This window comes from Zalophus californianus, chromosome 17 (assembly GCF_009762305.2).
Source record: "Zalophus californianus isolate mZalCal1 chromosome 17, mZalCal1.pri.v2, whole genome shotgun sequence".
In the NCBI taxonomy this organism is placed as follows: domain Eukaryota; kingdom Metazoa; phylum Chordata; class Mammalia; order Carnivora; family Otariidae; genus Zalophus; species Zalophus californianus.
In genome coordinates this window covers 56,488,524-56,512,963 of record NC_045611.1, presented here as the reverse complement: position 1 = coordinate 56,512,963, position 24,440 = coordinate 56,488,524, and the positions used below count along the sequence as shown (strand labels likewise).

The following is a 24,440-nucleotide window of genomic DNA, read 5'->3' as shown; positions in this document are numbered from 1 at the left end:
CTCTGTCCTAGTTGGAACACCAAAAGATGAAAAGACATTATGGCAAAGATGGGATCAGAAAGTCATCAGATTAAAGGCTGAGGTTGACTTAACTAGCCTCGTCCAAGGAGAGAGCTCGCTCCATCTTTGAGCCAATCCTGACTCACAAGTGGACATGGGTGACCTGGTGAGGTCTGGAAATGGAGCTGGCCTGGTGGGAGGAAGATGGGGAAGTTAGGGTGAGGTTGCATCTTTTCTCATCCTTATAAAAGCTGAGCTGTGATTACGCGGGGCATCTCGTCCGCCGGTCAGTGTGCATTTGTTGAGGTCCTACTATGTGCCAGGACCTGCACAGACAGTGGGGATGCTGAGATGAAGAACAAAGTCTCTGCCTTTGACTGCTCACAGGCAGTGACATCCTGTGTCTCCCACGGTATGAGGTCCATAGCTTCTGAGCTCTCTTAATTACAAACCAAGGGTATCTATCTTAGTCTATGTCAGTCAAAGCACCAAGCAGCCTTCAGCAGGAGGGTTCTTCTGGCACAGGCGAGACTGTCAGCAGACCCTCGGGTCCACCCAGGGTCTCAAATAACTTCAGAGGTGGGTTAGGGTCACATTTAAGTCCTGTGCTCCCACAACATCTTGCTCATGGTTCCTGCCCCCAGGGTGAAGTGGGGGGTCCACAGACAGTAACGTCAGCTTGACAGAAATGCAAGACTGAGAGTGGTTCAGGACAGAAGCTGAGAAGAGAGGGGCTTGTAAACATCTGCGGAACCAGGACAGGTCCTGGGGCCGTGGGAGGAGTGAGCCGCACAGGAGACCTTCTGGGAGAGTGGGGAAGGAGCCGAGAGCACAGCTGCAGCCACAGTCCAGTGTGGGGAAATGAGAAGCCCCAGATGCATGACCTCCAGGGTCCGAGCTCAGCAGCAGCCCCCGGGGAGGCCCCTCAGGACGGGGCTCCAGGTGGACGCTCAGGTCTCATGGATGGTTCTCTCCCGCAGGGCTGCGTGCCGGCCAAGGAAGCAGGACAACTGATGGTGAGTTCCTTCAGTCAGACCCTCCCTCCCCTTCACTCCAAAGTCCCCATGTCCCTTCTCTTTCCTTCAAGGGGCTTCCTGACAGCAGACGAGGGCACCAAATCCTGTCCCCAAATCTGCTTCCTTCCAGAGTCCCTTCCCAAGCCCTCCCTCAGGGCCTGGCCCAGCTCGGTGGTGCCTCGCGAGAGTAATGTGACACTGCAGTGCCAAACGTCTACCAAGAATGTCAACTTTGTTCTCAGAAAAAGTTCCACTGCAGTCCGTGCAATCACGGGCTTCCACAGAGGGCCTGGCTGAATTTCACCTCACTGACCTAAAAACCGACAATGCTGGAGAGTACAGCTGTGAGTACTACAGACTAGGGAGCCCGTCCGTAAGTTCGCGGCCCAGTGACGTCCTCCTACTGCTGGTGACAGGTGAGGAGGTGCCTCGGAGGGACATAGGGTCTTGCAGGGACAGGTGTGCGGGAGGAACCCGAGGGAGGGAGGGAACGAGGGGAGATGGAGAAACACAGAACAGAATGACCTGGCTCAGCTTCATCCAGGGCTTGTTGGGGAAATCTTCCCACAGTCAGAGTGGAAAGAGGGTGAGACCAGGGATCTGTCATTTTCGCCCACTTGGCGGGAACCCCTGCCAGGAGAACAAGGGAGGGTGGGGGACCCCGGGCTTCTCCCCATGACCTTGGAGCCCTCCTTCTCTTCCAGGAGATTTAACAAAACCTTCCCTCCAAGCCCACCCAAGGGGTGAGGTGACCGCAGGAGACACCGTGACCCTGCAGTGCCAGAGGCCAGACAATATTTTCGTGCCTGTAATGTTCGCTCTACTGAAGGCAGGGGCAGCAGAGCCCATACGGGTCCAGAGTCCTGCAGGGAAGGAGACGGACTTCTCCCTCCGGACTGTGACAGTCAGTGATGCCGGGAACTACAGCTGTGTGTACTTTCTGATGAGGGCTCCCTTCCTGACCTCACAGCCTAGTGATCATCTTGAGATCCGGGTGACAGGTGAAGTTTTGCATGATTCTTAGGACGTTTTAAAAATTTAATTAATTTATTAATGAGTTTGTTTTTATTTTGGCTATTTATTTTCTTCTGTTTTGTTGACCTATAACTGACTTATAACACTGTATTAGTTTAAGGTGTGAATCTTTGTTTTTTTTTTTTAACTGGCGAGCATTTTTTCTGTTACTTTCTGATTCCTGTTTCTCCTTCACTTTCCCGAGCCATCTCCTTTTTAAATCTCTCCTTTCCTAGTTTCTAGTCTTTGGCGTTTGTTGCTTTGCATTCTTGGAGAATGTCTCAGGCTGTTCTTCCAAACGATCCATCCCACCACCACCAGAGCCCCTTCTGCCACCCTGGGCGTCACTTAGACTTGTGGGACATCCTGCTGATGGCAACTTCATGGCGGTACCTTTCTCACTCTTAGAACACGATGCTCCCCCAGCCGCCCACTTTTCTGGCATAGACGTGGTATCTTCTAAACTGATCTTCTTGCTTCATTGGATGCTACACCCTGCTTCCTCGGTGATGTAAATGTTTGCGGGTGTGCTGTCGTCAGCGAACGTTCTGTAGTTGGAAAGCAAGGTCCGGGCGGGGGCTGCTGAGGGATGCAGAGGGCATCCTGGGCTTGGTGGGGTCATCACGGGTCTCTCCCCATGGACTCTGTCTCCAGGGAGCATTGTTGCTGATGTCTTCAGACACGAACTCTGCACTCATGGCATGTGTGAGCTGGAAGATTCAAGTACAGGTTCTGTCTAGGAGTCAGGGCCAATGGTGAGCCCTAACTCTTCTTGGGTGAAGCTGAAATGAAATGCCTGGTGGTTCCGATGCTCAGCTACTAAGCTTGAATTTTCTTGAGCTCACTGGCTGCACTAAGTCTTTGCTCTGAGGAGGGGAGCAGACGGAGCCCTGAACTACTTTCATTCTCCGTGCAGCACCTTTGGGTTTTGGGGTTACTCCTAAGCCTGATTCCTACTACAAGGAAGGGGAAGGGGGAAAGGGCAGTGTGGGAGGCAGGAAATGAGATGAAGAGCAAAGAACTGAAGGAAGAGCGGTACGGCAGAAAGAATAGAAAGGAGACAAAGGAAGACCCACCACAACTCTCAGGAAATCCCACGTTGTGTTTTGAGTGATTACAACGTCAGTGAAGGTACAGCTGACCACTGTCCAGGAAGCACAAGCAGGTGCAGGAGATTCACATTGGGCAGATCCGCGTGAGAAGGAGGGATGCTCCTTTCCAGCTGGTGCTCACCCTCTTCTCTCTCCCAGATGCCACATCGGGGGATTACATCATGGGCAACCTCATCCGACTGGGTCTGGCTGCCATAATTGTGGTGATTATGGGGGCTCTCGTGGTGGAAGCCTGGTGCAGCCAGGAGTCTCCACGTGGATCGACATGAAACAGCTGAGCGCCTCTCTTGTTCATGGGCTGGTGTAGTGACACGGGGTTCTCTAAACACCAAACTCTACCATGGGACTTTTTGTGTTTCTCAACATGCACACAGATGGCTTTTTGGTGGGATATTTCTTCACCATATGGGACTGTCCTGTTCATTGTGGGAACATTTAGCACCGTTCCTCTTTCCCATTAAAGAGCAGTTGAAGCCCCAGTCATTGTGGAAGAAGATAACAAGCAAGTACTACTGTACTTTTTCCAGGACCCCTAGATATGGAGGATGGGAGTGGGGTGGTGTTGCCTTGGTGGAGAGCTTGCGTTAGGAGGGCAGGGAAATAATATTCATCTTCCTCCCTCTCCTGACCTCAGGTCTGTACTACCCACATGCCCCTGGCTGCCCAGGGAAGGATGAATGTCGGTGGAGAGCCCTGCTGATTCTTAACAGTCCCATGGAACCTGCATTCTTAGCTCTATGAAGAACCACTTGAGGACAAGAGATGGCTTCTCTCCTGCTGTAGCTTCACCTGGGGCAGAGGACAGGCTGGAGAATAAAGACACACCTAATAAATTTGGATGACTTGAAAAAATACTTAAAGCTTCAGAGTCAGGCTGGGTAACCTGTGTAGTAACTTCTGTAGGAACTGTTGTTCCATTGAAAAGTGGGGAAAACATTGCTTCCTGCATATTTATTATCGACTTCTCCCCGTTCTCTATTTTGTGCTTCTGGACCAGCAATTAGTCAAGTATTTAAATTTCTGTATTTATCACACATGTCTTAAATTTTATTTCACATAGTCCCAACATTTTATCTAATGTGGGGAGACTTCCTCTCAGTTTCACAGCATCAAGTTGCTCCTGAGGTGCACCCAACGGGTCTTCATCTTCTGGTGCAGGTGTAAAGTGTTATCCTCAATATTTTCATTTTCAAGATCTGTTGTTTGTTAATAATCCTGTTCTTTTTCACAAATACTGATTCTTATTCTAGAACTGTTATCTCCTCTCTTATAACCCGGGAAATACACTTACAAAAACCCAGTTTTGATCAGAGTAGAGAGTAATGAGTAGTAAAACTCATGGTTCCTCCTGACAACAGACCCCTTTCATTGCTACTTGGTCAAGAGTGGTCAAAATGGACAGAACTCTGGACTTATGGGTGGCACATCAGACAGACACCAGCTGCTCAGTCTATAACCACTTCTTGCTGCAGTATCTGCCTTGGCCATGTATGGAAGAGCCTTCATGATGTTCCTGCTCCCTAATGTGTGACTGCCCATGTCTACTTTAGACTGTGTTTCCTCTTCAATCAGATCCTACTTTTATTCTGAAATCATTCGATTCACAGGAAATTGCAAACTCAATATAGATACTTGCACCCTGCATCCAGTTTCTCCAGTGGTTCCATTGTATGTCCATCACAATATCAAAACCAAAAAGTTGACCCTAGTACAGTGTGTAGGGTTCTATATCGTTTTATCACATTTAGATTCATCTGGCCACTGGTATAATCAGCATACTGGTGTAGTCTATCACCATTAAGATGTTCCTCACGGTGTGCCTTACTGTCACACCCAACCTCTCTCCCCAACACCACTGCAACCACTGGCTTGTTCTCCATCTTTAAAATTCTGTCATTTTCTGAATGTTTTATGTCATATTATTTTCATTTCCTGAATGTAGGTGTGACACAAAACCTGTGGGTCATGTGAGAGGAAAGAAGGGAAAGGCTGGAGGAAAGAGGTCACTGCCCACACTGAGCTTCCCTCCATCCCATGGTTGCAAAGCTGAAGAGGGAACCTTAGAGCAGGCTGCAGGGCCAGTATGACCCTGGAACTCCTTTCCTTCCTCTGCTTTGGTAAGTTCCTTAGGATGGTGTGCTGGGGTTCCAGATGAGGGTGGACTGACAGATTGAGAGATATGAAGAATACCAAACAAATAACGTCAATTTATATTTACTGATTGCTTCACACACATCAGGACCCATGCTGGAGGCTTTACATCCATCCACCACTCAAGTTTTTGCCAATATCCAAATGTGTACATTCACATTTGTGATGGTATGCTATGCCTACACCACCTTTACTTAATAATTTACTGACAGTGAGTCAATATTTTTCTTTAAATAAAGGTATTTATTTGAAAATGGAAACTACTTAGCAATAGTTTAATAATGTAGTGTCACCTCCCTGATAAAGGAGAATTAATACAAATATATAATACTATGGAAAGGCAGAAAATGTTAGGACATTTTAGCCTTATGCTCTTTTCAGGTTTCTGAGCCCATGGCTGACCACTTCCTAGCTATAAAGGGCAATGAGCCAGAGATAAAGTTGTTCTAAAGTATGCCATAAATGATCTCTCCTTGATGTAATCAGAAGGGTTTGATTGAAAGGGTAATAACTTTTTGATGCTGTGATCAAAGCTATAGGATACTGTGTCACTGTGTTGCCTAAAATCATCTCCTTGAGCACCTGTGGTTCATATTCCAACCTGTGGGAAATACCACTCTGACCCTTGCAAACAGGCCTGCATGGTGGGAATTAGGCCCACAGGGTTAAATGAGTACCCTGAGATTGACAGCTGAGGGTTCCTGCTCAGGGCCACACAGAGAATGAGCAGAATAGTCAAAATGCAAGCCCAGCCTGTCTGCCTCTAAAGTCATGACTGTTTCCACTGGGTTCTAACAGGAAACTAAAATGGATACAAGTATGGCATCTCCAAAACAGAAATGTCCTTGGGGTGATTGAACAGATGCTGAGTAGGGGAAATTCTAAAGCATAAAAGAGGAGCCGCTCATCAGGGCAAGTGAAAGCCCAGCCACAAAAGACCACATTCTACATGATTCCATTCATATGAAAGTCCAGAATAGGGAAACCCACAGAGAAAGTAGCTTAGTGGTTGTTTAGGGCTGGAGATGGGGGAGGTGGGGAAATGCAACAAAAGTTGAAGAGTAATGGGGTGTCATTTTGAAGTCATGAAAGTGTTTTAAATTTGACTGTGTGAAGTTTGCACATATCTGTGAATATAGGAAAGCCAATGAATTGTACATAGTAAATAGGTGAACTTATATGGCAGCCATGTGAATTACATCTTCATAAAGTTGTTTAAAATTTCCTGGGTGTGGAATGGGGTACAGCTCAGGATGTTTATTTGCAGGTGCCAAAAACCCTAGTTTCCTCAGACAAGGACAGTGTGTGGTTTTCAGCTTGTTTTTGGGCACCATGACTAGATCTGAATTCTTTTTTTTTTTTTTTAAGATTTTATTTATTTATTGGTCAGAGAGAGACAGAGCACAAGCAGGGGGAGAGGCAGAGGCAGAGGGAGACGCAGGCTCCCCGCTGAGCAAGGAGCCCAATGTGGAACTCGATCCCAGGACCCTGGGATCATGACCTGAGCCAAAGGCAGCCGCTTAACCGACTGAGCCACCCAGGCATCCCTAGATCTGAATTCTTACCACATTTCTCTGACCCCTAGACTCTAGGATAGTCTATAGGGCTCTCTTTACATCAGACCTCCACCTTGGGAAAATGAAAAGGATTCCATTCTTAGGTCTTCTGATTGTGTTTCCAGGAGAGGAGTGAATCAGGTGTATGTTCTGGAGTCTCCACTCCTGCATATGCTGGTCGATTGTATTTGAAATACATCACATGGTGCTGGGGCTTGACTTCCTTGTCCATACAATGAGGATAATTATGGCCATCTGCAGGGCCATCACAGTGACGAGAGACTGTGTATGCACAGGAAGATTACTGTTATTTCCATGGGGGAATGAATCCTTTTATCACCCCACCTCCCTGGCTCAGGTGCTATTTCTGCTGGAAATCGCTCATGCAGAACTCTCCATCATCTGTCACTGAAGAATGCAGGTCCCTGCTCTCTTCTGTCCTTGGCAGAATGTGTGCCCCTGTTATCAGGCTCCAAGGCACCCACCCCTTGTGAGATAAGACTTCTGAGAATGGTCTCCTCTTATCACTGTATAGGTGATGTGCAGAGTTGGCACGAGATGCCAGTTAGATCAGAAGCCAGGTGGTCAAGTGTGTATCCAACCAACATGTTCTTCAAACCATGTTGGGTGAAGCCCTCAAGCCTCAAAGGGACACCCCACTCAAGAGGCAGGTAAGAGGGTCCTGGTCCCCCCCACCCCAGCAGTGTCTGCAGGGGTGAGTGAGGGCAGGTGTTGAGGCAGGAACTGAAGAGGTCTAAATGTTTCAGAACGCTGTGTGGTCCTTAGCTGGGAGATGGCACATTGAGGGCATTAAGTTCTAGGAGGAATTCACTTAAAATCATTTCATGATGCTTTATGATATTTCTTTCTTAACTAAGTTTAATTTATAGGCTAAGCTGGGTTCTCACACCTCAATTCCTCCCTTTGCCCTGATTTTCCAACAACTATAGACAGCTTAAAGTACCTTCATATTCTCTGACTCTACAACATCACACTTGCTCCCATAGGAAATCTCATTTCATCACTAACTCTGCTCACTCTGCTCTGTGCCGTTACATGAAGTTGATGTAGGTCTTCTACCTTTTACCTACTCTCAGCAACATCTGAGGTGGCACGTGTCTGTCCTGGGAGCTCCACCCATTCTGCAGGGACTAGGCAGGAGGGACAAAGGTCCAGGCCCCCAGGGCTTTGATGCACAGGGACCAGGCTCCGTCCAGAAGTGGGGGTCAATGCTGCTTTCCATGTGCAGCTTCCAAGTGGATTCAGGTGCCCACAGGCCTCTGCTGTCTCCACACTTGTCCTTCCTCCATTTCCTGGGATCCTCTGACTTTGCAATAGCATTCCTTCACACACCTTGGCACACGTCCACTACCTTCCATTTTCTCAGACCGCAGTTTTAATTTTCATGTCTGCATCTGTTTGCACCTAAAAGTCCCAGTAACTTCTCACCTTCCCCCTGAAACACCAAACTGTTCCTCCACACAGGAGAAAGAAATGAAATTTCTGTTCTTAGAAACACACACCCAAACTCCTACTTCTCCTTGTTAACGTAATATCCTTATTACAATAATATTCATATATATGATATAAATTTCCAGGAGATCTTAGCACTCAGGCAAAAGTATCCACCCCACACAGATACTCCACAAATCATACTATTACCATCCTCTATCCCAAACTGCATTTAATCTAGCCATTTCTTCTACAGCCTGTGTTACATGTTCTAAATTGCTCCACCTGAGAGAGGAGCAGTAACCATGGGGAAGCCTAGTGACTGGGTCTGACTCTAGCCAACTCCTGCCATTACACATGGCCATCTGGCATAAAGTGACCAGGAATCTTCTCCCTCAATAATGGCTTGTATCTCATGGGTGATTCCTTTACAGGGTTGTGTGTTGGCCAAAGAGACACAATAGTTGGTGTTTTTTTTTTTTTCTTATTTAAATGTTACTTGTTTTTTCATCCCAAATTCCCCATCCTTTCCTTCTCCTCTAAACGGAATGTCAGGTGAGTATGTCCTCTGACCTGAGCTCTACTTCTTTCCAGGGTTGCTTCCCAAGCCTTCTCTCAGTGCCTTCCCCAGTTGGGTGGTATCTCCCAAGAGTAATGTGATTCTGATGTGCTCTACTCTTATCAGGAAGGTAAAATTTGTTTTCAGAAAGGAAGGAAAGCCACTCTTGGATCCCATGCCGCTAACCAGTTCTACAGGGATCCAGGTTAAAATCTACCTCTTTAACCTGAGTCACTGATGCTGGGAAGTACACCTGCAAATACTCCATGGAAAAGGCCCCTTTCAGAAGCTCTCCAGCCAGTGATACTTCTCTACTGGTGGTTACAGGTGAGGTGGGGGTACTTTAGGATGACTTTTGGCATCAAATACAGTCTTCCTTGGCACAGAGAATGAGGCAGAACTAAAAGAAGCCTGGGAGATGAGGAGCTCTCACCCTCCATGCCCCCAACTGAGAAAAATAGAATAATCTGGAATCAGCTGGTTGAATCCACGCGTTGGTGGGAGTCATATCCCTGCCTTGGTATTGAAAGAGGGCCAAGATCAGGTGAGAACTGCCTTCCAGAAGGTCAAGGGAAGAAGAGAAACCAGGCTACCTCCGACATTCTGCTACCGGAAATGACCTTCTGTTAACGGTAGCGAGCTTCCGATACCGGAAGTGACCTTCTCTGACAGGAAGTGACCTTTCTTTACAGGAAGTGACCTTCTCTGACAGGAAGTTAGCCCAAACTTTCTCTCCAGGCCCTCGGAAGGCATAAGATGAACCCCGGAAGAAATGTGGCTCTGCAGTCCTACAGGCCAGACAATATGCTTGAAGATGTAATGTTTCTTCTCCTGAAAACAAGTACTAGAAAGCAGGTACAGCACCAGACACCTGAAGGAAGAGCAGACTTCTCCCTTCAGAATGTGACAGACAATGACACTGGAAACTACAGCTGTGTCTACTACGAAAGGCTCCATTCTTGGCCTCACACCCCAGTAACCGCCTTGAAATCCTGGTAACAGGTAAGGTTTTACATGATGTTAAGAAAGATTTATTTTAAGATTTTTATTTATTTGACACAGAGACAGCAAGAGAGGGAACACAAGTAGGGGTAGTGGGAGAGGGAGAAGCAGGCCTCCCGCTGAGCAAGGAGCCTTATGTGGGGCTCCATCCCAGGACCCTGGGATCATGACCTAAGCTGGAGGCAGAGACTTAAGGGACTGAGCCACCCAGGCGCCAGATTTTTTTTTTTAAATCAGGGAGTGTTCTGTTAGTCTCTGATTCTCGTTTCTCCATCATGCCCATTATGTTCTTTTTATGTCTCTTGTAATTTCCATTTCTTTGCCTTTTCTATTTTGCATTCTTGGATGATTTCTCATGTCATTCTTTAAAATTACTAAGCTAGTCACCAGCAGAATGCCTTCTACTGTTGTCTGCAGCTATTACAATTTTGGTTTATCTTGGTATGAGTGACTTTCATTCTCGATGACTCTATCTTGTTCTCCAAATGTGGTGTTTCCCCAGCAGACTGCTTTTCTGTCATGGATGCAGTACATACTTGTATATCCTGGCCCATACTACTTGTTGCCTTCTAAAATTATCTTTTGTTTCAGGGCGCCTGGGTGGCTCAGTCAGTTAAGCGTCTGCCTTCAGCTCAGGTCATGATCCTAGGGTCCCAGGATTGAGGCTGACATCGGACTCTCTGCTCAGTGGGGAGTCTGCCTCTCCCTCTCCATCTGCCCCTCCCCCAGCTCATGCTTTCTCTCTCTCTCTCTCTAATATATAAAATCTTTAAAAATAAATAAAATTATCTTTTGGGTCCTACTATAATTCTGCTTCCCTGGATGCTACACACTAATTTCTCAGTTTATAACTTCCTTTTTGTCTTACTGATTCTTCCCACAGTCAGTGAATATTTTATAATTAGAAATAAAGGTCTGTATGGTCAGTAATGAGAGGTGGAGGGGGCTTTCTAAAGTTGGTGGCATCATTACAAGTTTCTCTCCATGGACCTTGCCTCAGGGAATACTGTTACTGCTGAATTTAGAGATGGAGTCTACAGTAAATGGGATGCATGAGGTGAGACATTCCCTGTTTATATGCAATAGCTATGCCCAGCTCTATTGAGAGGGATGACACATGCACAGGCTCCTCATTAGGAATCAGAGCCACTGCCAGTCTCAAGCTCTTCTTAGATGCAGCTGAAATACACCATGACCCAGATGCTTAGCTGCTGAATTCCAAAATTCCTGAGCTCACTCCCTGTATGAAATTGAGTTTTGTGCTCTGAGGAGGATACTGGGCCAGCTACTAGATTTCAGTACTCTGTTGATGCTGTAATAGGTTGATTTTTGCCCCCCAGAAGGTATGCTTGAGTCCTCCTAACTCCTGGTATGTGTGAATGTGATCTTATTTGGTAATAGCATTACTTGGTCTTTGCAGATAATCATTTAAGTCCACATGAAGTCATAGTGGATTAGGGAAGACTCTTACTCAATATGACTGGTGTCCATAAAAGATGAAGAGTAAAGACACAGAGACACACAGAAGAAAGACAGCTATGTGACAACAGAGGCAGAGATTCTGGAGTGATGCTGTCACAAGCCAAAGAAGGCTTGGAGCTTCCAGAAGCTGCAAGATGCAAAGAGAGAAGGATGAGAAGGATCTTTCCCTAGAGTCTTTGGAGAAAGTATTGCCCTGTCAACACCCTGACTTCAGACTTCTAACCTCCAGGCTGTGAGATAATACATTTCTGTTATGTTAAGTCACCCAGTTTGTGGGACTTTGTTACAGCAGCCCTAGGAAACCACTAAAAGCCCTCTAAGTCTTTTTGTGTGCTCCTAAGACTAATTCCTAATCTATGGAGGGAGAAAGGAAGAGTGGGAAGGTGGAAATGAAATAAAGAGCAAATAAACGAAGAAAGAGAGATGAGGCAGAGAGAATATAAAGAAAAGAAGGCAAAAGAAGGACCACTACAGCCCTCTTGAAAGCCTATGTTTTCAATGAATAAAACTTCAGTGAAGATACAGGTAGGTGACCACGCCAGGAAACACAAGTGGGTGTGTGAGAGTCACAGCTGGTAGATTCATTTGAGAAGAAGGGATATCAGTGATGACCTCATTCTCTCTCTGTTTTCCCAGGTACCACACTGGGGGATTACACCAAGATTAACCTCATCCGACTGGGTCTCGCTGCCATGTTTCTGATTATCACCAGGATTTTGCTGGCTGAAGCCTGGCATAGCCAGAAGGAGTCTCCATGAGGATCCACATAAAGCATCTGAGTACTTATCTTTTTCATGGGCTTTTATAGTGATACAGGGTTCTTTAAGCACCAAACTGTATCATGGAGATTTCCTGTTTCTCAGTAGGAGGGCCAGTGGCCTTTAGGCGGGATACTTCTTTACCATGTGTGACTGTCCTATTGATTATAGAAACACTTAGCATCTATTTTCCCTCCCCACTAAACGCCAGCTAAAATCCACAATAAGTGTGGAAGAAGAAAAAAGGCAAGTACTACTGTACTTTCTCAGACATCCCTAGATATAGACAATGGGGAGCAGGGTGTTCCCCTGGTGGAGAACCTGTGCTTGGAGGCCAGGAGAAATGACATTCTTTCTCCTCCTCCCTCCCCTGATCTCTCTCTCTGTCCTCTACCTACAGGCCCCACAGCTGTCCGGGGGAATGATGGGTTTTGATCAAGTTGGACCCACTGACCCTGAACAGTTTCCAGTGGGTCGTGCATTCTCACCTCTGCTGAGAGCCCCTCCAGGACAACATGATGTCTCCTCTTCTGTACTCCTCACTTGGGGCAGAGGACAGGCCTGGGCATAAAGATTAATCCAACAGAATATTAATTTATGTAACACAGAACATCTTTTCCCTACTGTTTTGATGTACCATTTCTGTCATAAAGCAAACTTCTATAAGTATATAGATCTGTTTCTGGGATCATTATTTATTTGGTCAATGTGGCTTTACTGTGCATTTTCCTGACAGCTAATGTCATTGAGCATCTTCTCATGTACTACTGGATATATGTATATATTCCCACTGAAGTATCTGATGAAGGATTTTGCCCATTTTTTAAGCAGACTCCAGGCCCAGCATGGAGCGCAACGTGGGGCTTGGACTCATGACCCTGAGATCAAGATCTGAGCTGAGATCAAGAGTCGGACACTTAACCGACTGAGCCGCCCAAGCACCCCAACTCTGCCCATTTTTAAATTGGGTTGTTAATCTTCTTGATATTGAGTTGTAAGAATATATATATAATCTGGGCACAAGTCCATTATTAACAGATATGTACTGCAAATATTTACCTCAGTCTGTTACTCCTCTCTGCACTTTTAAATGAAATTTTGCATCTTTTTAAAAGCCAAAGTTTTGAATTTTCATGAAGTCTATAAATTATGAAAGTTTTTCTTTTACAGCTAGAGCTCTTGTATTCTATCTAGGAAATTTCTGCCACACATAGATTGTGAATCCTTGTTTTCTTCTGTAGGTATGATAGTATTACCCCTTACATTTAGGTCTATTATCTTTTCAAAATTTATAGAGATGGTATCACGTAAGAGTCAAGGTTCATTCTTTTAACAAACAGATTAACCCAATTGTTCCTGTACCATCTCTTGAAAGGGTTATTCTTTTCCCACTGAATTATTTTGGCATTTTTGTTTAAAAACCAGTTTACCAGGGGGTGCCTGGGTGGCTCAGTCGTTAAGCGTCTGCCTTCGGCTCAGGTCATGATCCTGCAGTCCTGGGATCAAACCCCGCATCGGGCTCCCTGCTCGGCGGGAAGCCTGCTTCTCACTCTCCCACTCCGCCTGCTCGTGTTCCCTCTCTCGCTGTGTCTCTCTCTGTCAAATAAATAAAAAATAAAAAAATAAGAAATAAATAAAAACCAGTTTACCATAGATTAACTAGTTGCTTTCTGAACTCTGTTGGTCCACTGATCCATTTTTCTATACTTCTGCCTATACCACACTATATTGATGACTGTAGTTTTTTTAAGTCTCGAAAACAGAGGCTGTTGGCATATCAGGTTTTTAAATTATTCTGGCAATTCTAGATCTTTTATTTTTTTAAAGATTTTATTTATTTATTTATTTGAGAGAGAAACAGCATGAGAGGGGAGAGGGTCAGAGGGAGAAGCAGGCTCCCTGCTGAGCCAGGAGCCCGATGTGGGACTCGATCCCAGGACCCTGGGATCATGACCTGAGCCAAAGGCAGTTGCTTAACCAACTGAGCCACCCAGACGCCCCAGTTCTAGATCTTTTTAAATTTCCATATACATTTTAGCATCAACTTGTCAATTTCTACCAAAGGCTACTGGGATCCTGATTGGTCTTGTGTTTACACTATGTATCAACTCAGAGAGAATAGATATCTTAATAATATTGAGTGTTCTGATCCAGGGGCACAGTTTATATCTTTATTTAGACTTCTCTCATTTCTCTCATCAGTGTTTTGCCTTTTTCAACATACAGGACTGACATATGTCAACTAAATTTTATCCTTAGGTTCTTCATGTTCATTTACATGATGTAAATGATACTGCCTCCTGAATTATCACTTGCAGTGGTTCCCTGCATGTGCATATAAGTACAGTTATTTTGTTGTTACTGAGACATCCTGCTACCTTGCCAAGCTCAGATATTATTTAACTTTTTGTAGATTCCTTAGAAATTTTTACATAGTCCATCATATTCTCTGTGACTGGAGAGAGTTTTACCCTCTTCCACTTCTAATCTGTATACTATTTTTTTTTAGCCTAATTTCTCTAGATAGAATATTCAGAATGCTGTTGAGGAAATTAGTGACCTTGCCTTCTATGTGATCTTACAGTGAAAGCATTCAGTTGTTCACCATTAAATATGCTATTACTCATAGGTTTTTCACAGATGTCCTTTATACATCGAAGGAAGTTCCCTTCTATGTTCCTGGTTTGCTGAAACCTCACACCTTATAAAAATGAAATCAAAATGGATTAAAGATTTGAATTTAAGATGTAATATTAGAAAACCTTTGAAAGAGGGGTGCCTGGGTGGTTCATTTGTTAAGCCTGCCTTCGGCTCAGGGCATGATCCCAGCATCATGGGATGGGAAGGACAGCCTGCTTCTCCCTCTCTAGCTCCCCCATGCTTCTCCCTCTCCAGCTCCCCCCTGCTTGTTTCCTCTCTCGCTATCTCTGTCAAATAAATAAAAACTTAAAAAAAAATTTTGAAAGCAAACATAGCAGAAAATCATCAGGATCAAGGCCTTGGTGAAGTTATTAGACACGACACCAAAGCATGACCCATTCCAGAAAAATGCATTAAGTTAGATTTAATCAAAATTAAGAGCTACCACTCTGCAGAAGACTCAAAAGGGGATCAGAAGACAAGCTACAGTCTGGGAGAAAATATTTGCAAATCCTGTATTTGACAAAGGCCTTCTATCTAGAATAAATCAAGAACTCTCAAATATCAACAATAAAGAATTTTTTTTTTTAATTGGGGAGTTGGTTAATGGAGACAGAGTTTCAGTTCTGCAAGAAGAGAGCCCTGGAGGTAGATGGTGGTGGGGGTTGCACAACAGTGTGAATGTACCTAATACCGCTGAACTGTACACTTCCAAATGGTCAAGGTACTAAATTTTACATTATGTGTGCTTTACCACAATAAAAATATTGGAAAAAAATTAGAGAACGGCAAGGCGCCTGGTTGGCTCAGTTGGTAGAGCATGGGATTCCTTTTTTTTTTTTTCCAAGCTTTTATTTAAATTCTAGTTAGTTGACATATAGCGTAATATTGGTTTCAGGAGAATTCAGTGATTCATCACTTACATACAACACCCAGTGCTCATCATAGCAAGCGCCCTCCCTAACACCCACTACCTGTTTAGCCCACCCCCCACCCACTTCCTTCCGTCAACCCTCAGTTTGTTCTCTATAGTTAAAGAGTCTATTGTGGTTTGCGTCCCTCTCTTTTTCCCCCATGTCCGCTATGTTCATCTGCTTTGCTTCCTAAATTCCACATCAGAGTGAAATCATATGGTATTTGTCTTTCTCTGACTTATTTCACTTAGAATATACTCTAGTAGAACATGCAATTCTTGATCTCAGGGTTGAGTTCAAGTCCCACATTGGGTGTAGAGATTACTTAAAAATAAAATCTTTTAAAAAATCAGAGAGTGGGCGGGGCGCCTGGGTGGCTCAGTCAGTTAAGCGTCTGCTTTCAGCTCAGGTCATGATCCCAGGGTCCTGGGATCGAGCCCCACGTCTGGCTCCTGGCTCAGCGGGGAGCCTGCTTCTCCCTCGCCCTCTGCCTCTCCCTGCTCATGCTCTCTCTTTCTCTGTATCTCTCTGTCTCAAATGAATAAATAAAATCTTTAAAAAAAAATTAGAGAGTGGGCAAAAGCCATAAACAGTCATTTCCTCAAAGAGATTATATGATGGTAAATAAGCACATAAATGTGTGTTCAACATCACTAGCCATTAGGAAAATTCCAATTAAGACCACAACTTAAGGAACATATCAATAAGAACATCTAAATTAAGAATAATGACAATATCAAATGTGGGAGGATGCAGAGAAAGTGGGTTTCTCATACGATGCTTCTGGGAGCTTACATGGTATAGTCGCTCTGCAAATTAGTTTGGTAGTTTTGGTTTTTTTAAATTTATTTTTAATTTTTTTAAAAGATTTTATTTATTTGACAGAGAGAGAGACACAGTGAGAGAGGGAACACAAGCAGGGGGAGTGGGAGAGGGAGAAGCAGGCTTCTTGCTGAGCAGGGAGCCTGATGCGGGGCTTGATCCCAGGACCCTGGGATCATGACCTGAGCCGAAGGCAGATGCTTAACGACTGAGCCACCCGGGCACCTGTTTTTGTTTTTTGTTTTTTTTGATAAAACTAAATGTGTACTCACCATATGACCCAGAAATCTCAATCTTGGGCATTTATCCCACAGAAATGGAATTATATATCCACAAAATCTTGTACACAGTGTTTTATCAACTTTATTTGCAATAGCCAAAACCATGGAATATCAACAATGTCTGCAGGTGAATAGTTAAACTCATACACCCACATGGGCTACTGCTTAGGAATAAAAATTAACAAATTACTGAGATTCAGACATACAATTTGGATGGGTATCAAGGGCATTTTCTTAGTGAAAAAAACCCAATCTCAAAAACACAGGCTGTCTGATCCCATTAATGTAGACCACTCCTCTTCAACACAAAAGATTTTCATTCATGTGAAATTAGTGCCGAGACATGGTCAAATTCATGAATTCAAGCCTCAAGCACTAACTCACAGAGAAGGACCCCAAACCCCTAAGATCTGAAGGATATGACTGAGGTTGGTGTTGAGCCTATCAGGAATTCTTTGGTTAATCAAAAATTTGCTGGATATTGGTATGGAATGATGTAATCAATGTTAGTGACTGTATTCATCTCCTCACCCGCTGTAACAAAGTACCACAAACTGGGTGGCTCTCAACAATAAATATTTATTCTCTTGCAGTCTGGAGGCTAGAAGTCTGAAATCAAGGTACTGGAAAAGCCATGTTCTCTCTGAGGGCTCTAGGGGGAGATCTGCTCCTTGCCTTTCTCTTAGTTTCTAGCCTTGCTACATCTTTGGCACGCTTGCCTTTCACAGTGATCACTCCACTCTCTGCCTCTCTGGTCACCTGGTCTACTCCCTCTGTGTCTCTTCTCTTTTTATGAGGACACCAGTGATACTGAATTAGGACACACCCTAATGTCCTCATCTGAAAAAGTATACATTTGCAAAGACCCTATTTCCAAATAAAGCCACATTCATAGGTACTGGAGGATAGGAGTTCAACATCTTTTGGGGGGCCACAAATCAACCCATATAGGAGATGGCTGACTTGCCTGTCTACCCCTATTATTTAAGGAAGTGCTTGTATGTCCTTAGTTGGAATTGCTATAACTACTTCTCCACTTGACCCTATTTATCAGATTATGGAAAACAATGCTTAAAGGCACAGCGTATGAAAAGTATATTGCAGGGGTGACTGGGTGGATGAGTCAGTTAAGTGTCTGACTCTTGATTTCGGCTCAGGTCATAATCTCAGGGTTGGGGGATGGAGTCCCACATCAGGCTCTGCTGTCAGCATGGAGTCTGCTTAAGATTTTCTCCCTCTCACTCTGCCTCTCCCCCTGCCACACGCACAAAAGTATATTGAATAGAGATATTTCTATTCATGAAATGAAGTTCTTATTCTTTCTTATAGTCAGAGGACCAACCCTAGGACATGAATTTTACCTAGTCTTTTTTTTTTTTTTTATTGGCTGGTCTTTATTGTTTTTATCATGTCTGCTATAATAGAAAACATATAAGAAAGGTAAGACACAATTTAAGAATAAGCACAAAGAAAATACATAAATAATTTAAGAAATTCTTAAAATTTCTTCAGTATCAAAGTTTGATTCCTGATTCTCTTTTTGACAGAAAAACCCTAGTCTATACTAGTGAATTCTTTTAAAAGATTTTATTTGACAGAAAGAGACACAGCAAGACAGGGAACACAAGCAGGGGGAGTGGGAAAGGGAGAAGGCTTCCTGCAGAGCAGGGAGCCCGATGCAGGCCTCGGATCATGACCTGAGCTGAAGGCAGAGACTTAATGACTAAGCCACCCAGGCGCCCCGTATACTAGCGAATTTTTGAACTAAGAATTATTATGGAGCAACAATTTTCAATTACCGAACACTACAAAAGATATAAAATGCATGGAGCTTTCTTTGGTATTTATTTAGCCTACAGTAGTTCATGAAATCTATTAATAATAGGAATGTTTCCATTATTAATTCTTAAGGAAAACCTAAATAACATCTACATAATGGAATAAAAGGACTGTATATCAAATTAGAAAACACAGAAAATGAAGATTAAAATCATCTCATTGGGTGCCTGACTGGCTCCAGTCCGCAGAGCATGTGACTCTTAATCTCAAGGATGTGAGTTCCAGCCCCACTTTGGGCACGGAGCCTACTTTCAAAAAAATTAAAATAATCTCACACCATATAAATAACATCTTTTTAAAGAAAGATGCACTTTGTAAATATTTCGTTTTGCAACAACTTCAAAGCTACACATGGTTTCCAAGTACAGCATGAAAGCCTTCTGATTTGCAAAGCAATCGAGAGTGCATAATAGTGATGCTCCCAACATTCAATCCGTTGTGTGATCCCTATGAATACAGCATTCTCTTCTATGACAACAGGACACCTCAGAGTCAGGACTAGACACTGATCCATGACTGCCTTCTAGTACTCAGAGCTCGTCTGAATTCTGCCAATTGCTTCAGGACCTCCTTTTGCAGCAAGATGACCCAGTTCAGGGTTTCATGTTGCACGTAGCAGCCATGTTTCATCTTCTTCACTCTTGAATGGTTTTCCCTTGATTTTCAGGACCTGAGATTACAGGCCAGTTACTTTGCAGAACAGGTCTCCGGTCGGTTAGTTTCCTTTCTCCTTATATTTAGATTCAGGTTATCTGTGAATCTTCAAAAGGATCTTCACAAACATGATCTTGGGTTCTCACTACCTCCTAGCAAGTGGCATACCATTTTGACTTGTCTTGTTAGATCGATGTTCAACACTTCACTTTCCCTAAAGATTTCCTAAAAAAAAAAAAATCCTCTTCTCTCAGAGCATGTGATTATGTACAAAGATTTTGTGCAGGACTGCAGAGGGGACACCACACTCCCTGCTGCACTGACCAGGTTGAATATTCCAACGGCTCAGGGCCCATCCCCCAGTAGCTGCCAAAGGTAAGCCCTGAGCAGAAGACAGGCTTTTCTTAGTAACATGCGGTGTTTGAGCAAGGCAGGCCAGCTGAGTTCACCCTTTCCTTCACACTTTCCTGCATTCTAGTCGTTAGAAACAAACTACTAAAAAATAGCCCATGTTCAAGGAGAGGAGATTTTGACCCTAACTTTTGATGTGATGAATAGAAAAGAATATATGGACATGTTTAAACCACTGTAAGTCCAAGGTAACAACTGCAGGCTCCAAGCTCCTAAATACATATTAAACTAGGATCTAGAGCTCTCACTTGGGAGAGACACAAACCTTCCCTTCCTTTTGCTTTCCTTCCTTCTTGCTTTTTAACAGTGCATATACCTATTTTGGTAAATGCTCCATGTGTCCTTGAAAATAATATACATTCTGTAATTGCTGGGTGTAGCAGGATTCTAAAAATATTAATTAGGTCAAATTGGTTAATCATTTTGTTCCAACTTCTTTAGCCTGATATTTTTGTTTCATCAATAACTATGTAGATAAAAACCTTCCATGATGGAAGACCCTTGTGTGTGTGTGTTTGGGCAGACGGGTGGTAGTGTTTCGTGGACTTTTTAAGGATGTTGATGAATGTCTCACTATAGTCATTCAAAAACTTATTCAGCAGTGCTGATGACCTCATTTCATCCTGGTGCCCACCATCTTTCCCACTAACCAGGGAATGGGCAATATTCTTGATATCAACCTGACTCCGTCTCCTCAAAGAGAATCCTCTGGTCCCTGAGGGCTTTTCTAAGTTAAAATTGGGACCTGCGGTTGAGTGTGTTCAGATGAGGATTTTGACAAAAGAAGTGGTTGCTTGTGCGGCTCTTCGTGCACACACCTGGTCCTCACTACAGGGATGTGGGTAAGTCACGAAACCCATGAGTCACAGGAGAGGACGGAAGGGGAGGGTTGGCCAGAGATGCCACCATGGGGGTCTCTCCACCCTCCCATGCTTGCAACACTGAAGCAGGGCCCCTAGAGCAGGCTGCAGGGCCAGTATGATCCCTGCGTCCCTCTCCCTTGTCTGCTTTGGTAAGTTCCTTGGACTGCATATACTGGGATTCGAGACGGGGGTGGACTGAGTGACAGACCTAGGGAAGGTAATGAAGTGGGAACCATCTGCTTATCTTCATTCACAGCTCACAGGTGTCAGGGCCCTGCTGGCAGCTCTAGACAGGCTTCCTCTAACAAGTGATGTCAACATTTAAAATTTTACATTCCGTATCCATGACTGTGCTCTGCGCCCACATCACTTCTACTTAACATTTTAGTTTTAGCGACTCGGTATTTTTTATTGGAGGATGGACACTTTCAAGCAATACTTTCAACAATAATCCAGATTCACTAAGTATGGAAGGTTTCTGTAAGTGTATGCAGAAGGAAAAAGAAGAAAATGTTAGGATTTCTAGCTACGTGCAGTTGCTGGTCAAGTTTCTGAGCTCAAGATGGCTCACCTCTTGTTAGAAGGGTGATTAGCAAGACATAGAGGTGCCCATCCCTACCTGAGCCTTTATCCTCGCTGTGATAAAAGGGCTTAACGTGACTGAAAGTTACCGAAGTAACTTTCTGAAGCCGTGATCAATACTACAGAATGCTAGTCACTGAATCCCCTAAAATCATCCCACAGAGCACCTACGGTTCCTAGCTGATGTTGTGGGAAGTATCACTCTAAGCAACGCAAAGTGTCCTTTGTGATGGGAACTAGGCCCACGGGAATAGATGAGGTCCCTGAGACCAAAAGCTGAGGGCTCCTGCTCATGGCCACACAGAAAAGGAGCAGAAAAGTCAGCATTCAAACCCAGGCCTCTCTGGCTCCAAAATCACTGCTGTTTCTGTCCAGTCATCATGGGATATTAAGAGGAAGGTGTGCATGGGGTCTTCAGAGTATAAATGTCCTCAGGGGGAGTGCACACAGGTTGAGGAATCTAAAGAGGTGACACAGGAGTGATTCAAACAAGTGTGGGGAGGAAGTACATCTCAGGATGTCTGTTTGTAGGCACCACGAAAGCCTGGTGTCCACAAGGGGAGTGGGCATGGTCTCCAGGCAGTGGTCGCCATCACCTAGCTCTGTCTTCACCACATTCCTCTGATTCCAATACTCTAGACTAGATCTAAAAGCGTCATCCTTGGGATGGTGAAGGGGTCCACATCATAAGCTGCCCACCTGTTTTTCCAGGAGAGGAGTGAATCAGGTGTGTGTTCTGGGCCTCCACTCCTACACATGCTGGTTGACTGCATTTGAAATACATCACACGGCGCTGGGGCTTGACTTCCTTGTCCATACAATGAGGATAATTATGGCCATCTGCAGGGCCATCACAGTGACGAGAGACTGTGTATGCATAGGAAGATTACTGTTATTTCCATGGGGGAAGGAATCCTTTTATCACCCCACCTCCCTGGCTCAGGTGCTATTTCTGCTGGAAATCGCTCACAGAGAAGTCTCCATCATGTCACTGAAGAATGCAGGTCCCTGCTCTCTTCTGTCCTTGACAGAATGTGTGCCCCTGTTAACCAGGCTCCAAGGCACTGACCCCTTTGAGATAAGACTTCTAGGAATGGTCTCTTATCACTGAATAGGTGATGTGCAGAGTTGACACAAGATGCCAGTCAGATCAGAAGCCAGGTGGTCAAGCGTGTATCCAACCAACATGTTCTTCCAACCATGTTGGGTGAAGCCCTCAAGCCTCAGAGGGATACCCCACTTGGGAGGCAGTAGAGGGTCGCAGTTCCACCCCCTGCCAAGCAGTCTCTGCAGGGGTGAGTGATGGCGGGTGTTGCAAAGGCAGGAACTGAAGAGGTCTGGATGTTTCAGAACCCTGTGTGATCATCAGTCAGGAGACGGCAGGGCGAGGGCACCGAGTTCCAATGGGAATCGCTTAGGACCTGCTTCATGATGCTGAGAATCTTTTCTTAACCGAGATGAACTGGACTCTCACTCCTTAATCCCTCCTCTGCCCTGATTCTCCACCAGCTCTGGGCAAACAGCAGCCTGCACATTCTCTAAGCCTTCACACACCTGTCCATAGAGATCCCATTCACACCGGCCTGTCCGCTCCCTTTGCTCCATGCATGGTGTGAATCCCCCACCTTTACGCAGAGTTACACAACAACTGAAATGGCGCACATTCTGCCCACCCAGCATGGTCATTACAACGGGGAAGGGTCTGCTGGAGGGCTCCTCCTGTCGGCAGGGACTGGGCAGGAGGGACAAGGGTCCAGGCCCCAGGGCTTTAATGCACAGAGACCAGGCTCTGTCCAGCTGGGGGTCTTGCTTCTTGCTGAACGTGTTTTCTCCATGCCGTGCTTTCTGGAGTTCACGGAGTTGCCAACATGTCTTCTCTTGAATGCTGCGGAGCTTCCTTAAAATCATTACTTTAAATTCTTTCTCTGGAAACTTAGAATGCTCTGCTTCTTTGGAGTCCATTCCTGGAAAATGGCTGTGTTCCCTGACGGTGTTGTCTGCTTGCTTTTTCACGCTGCTAGTCCACGCTGCATGCATATCTGCACGTTTGAGGGAGTGGTCGCCTCTCCCGGCCTCTTGGGTCTGGCTCGGGCGGGGAGGCTTTCCTCAGAAGGTGACGGCAGTAGTGCCTGAGGTGTGGGTGAGTGCAGGCCTCCCACCGGATCAGGTCTGGGAGCGCAAGCCGGGTAGGGGGTCGCAGCAGCGGCACAGGCCCTGGGATGACAGGGCATGGCAGCAACTGGGGCTCCTGGGGCAGGTCCCATGGTGGTGACAGCTCCGGTCCCAGGGCGCCCCAGTGGCTGGGAGGGTGGGCCACTGTCGGCTGGGGTCAGTGTTGGGTGAATACCGTGGGGCTCTTGGGGTGAGACTTGCTGGGGCTCTCCTGCTCTCCCTTCCCCCATGCGGTACAAGCCCTCAGAGGGGATCTCCCCCCCGTGCCCAGCTGCTCTGGCCTGGGAGTTGCAGGGCTGCAGGTCAAAGGCTGACCTCGCTTCCCTACGTGGCCACACCTGCTTTTTGAGCTCTCAGCATTTCTGCTGCCTCTTCGCTGCAGTCCAGAGATTTCCCAGAGCTATTTCCACCCGTTTGCAGCTGTGCTTTTAATTTGTTCTTGTTTTTGTGGGGGACCCGAGCACTGAGGCCCCTGCAGCCCACCCTCTTGCTGATGTCACCATCTGCGCTGGGAGTTTCCACAGTCCCCCGGGGAGCCCAATGCGTAGCCAGTGTTGGAGTATGCTACAAACACAGCTGTTGTGTGGGACAGTGTTGTGTAGGACGGGGGAGAAACATGGTCTGTTCCTGAGATCTGTTTTAGGGCGCTATGCAGTGAGCTCTGTCCTGCTTGGAGAAATAAGGAATGAAAATACATAATGGAAAAGATGGGCTCCGAAACGTTTTAGCACAAAAGGCTGAGGCTGTCCTCACTAGCTCCTTCCCACAAAAGGGCGCGCTGCACCATCCAGCCACATGGACGTGGGTGAGGACGGTGTCATCCCAGGGGCCGGAGGGAGGAATGACAGCAGTTGTTGGAAGTTTGCACTGTTCAAATGAACTGACCATCTACCGTGTGGAGACTTCTAGATGGTGCCAAGAATACAACGGGATGAAAGGACATTGGTCATCTCCAAAAAAAATATCACAATTTAGTAGAGGACCCAGCATCAGTCAGGTTCGTAAATGGAGTCAGTATCTATCTGGAAAGGCCTGTCATTTTCTGGTCCTTGAGGATTAAGATATGACTTAAACAGCCCTATGAGTTTGCATTTTTTACCATCCTTATAAAATCTGAGCTGCGCTTAGAGAGGCATCTCGTCAGCCGGTCAGTGTGAGTT

At 45.3% G+C, this 24,440-nt stretch overlaps 1 protein-coding gene across 1 annotated transcript; it reads left to right on the top strand.

Annotated features, from left to right (window-relative positions):
* The first annotated feature begins 351 nt into the window (after positions 1–351).
* On the top strand, positions 352–12,102 carry LOC113936291 (T-cell-interacting, activating receptor on myeloid cells protein 1-like). Its single transcript, XM_035724917.1, is given in 7 exon segments — positions 352–412; positions 981–1,016; positions 1,147–1,270; positions 1,272–1,432; positions 1,721–1,947; positions 9,793–9,862; positions 11,981–12,102. Coding segments are annotated over 7 exon segments (801 nt in total).
* The last annotated feature ends 12,338 nt before the right edge of the window (positions 12,103–24,440 follow it).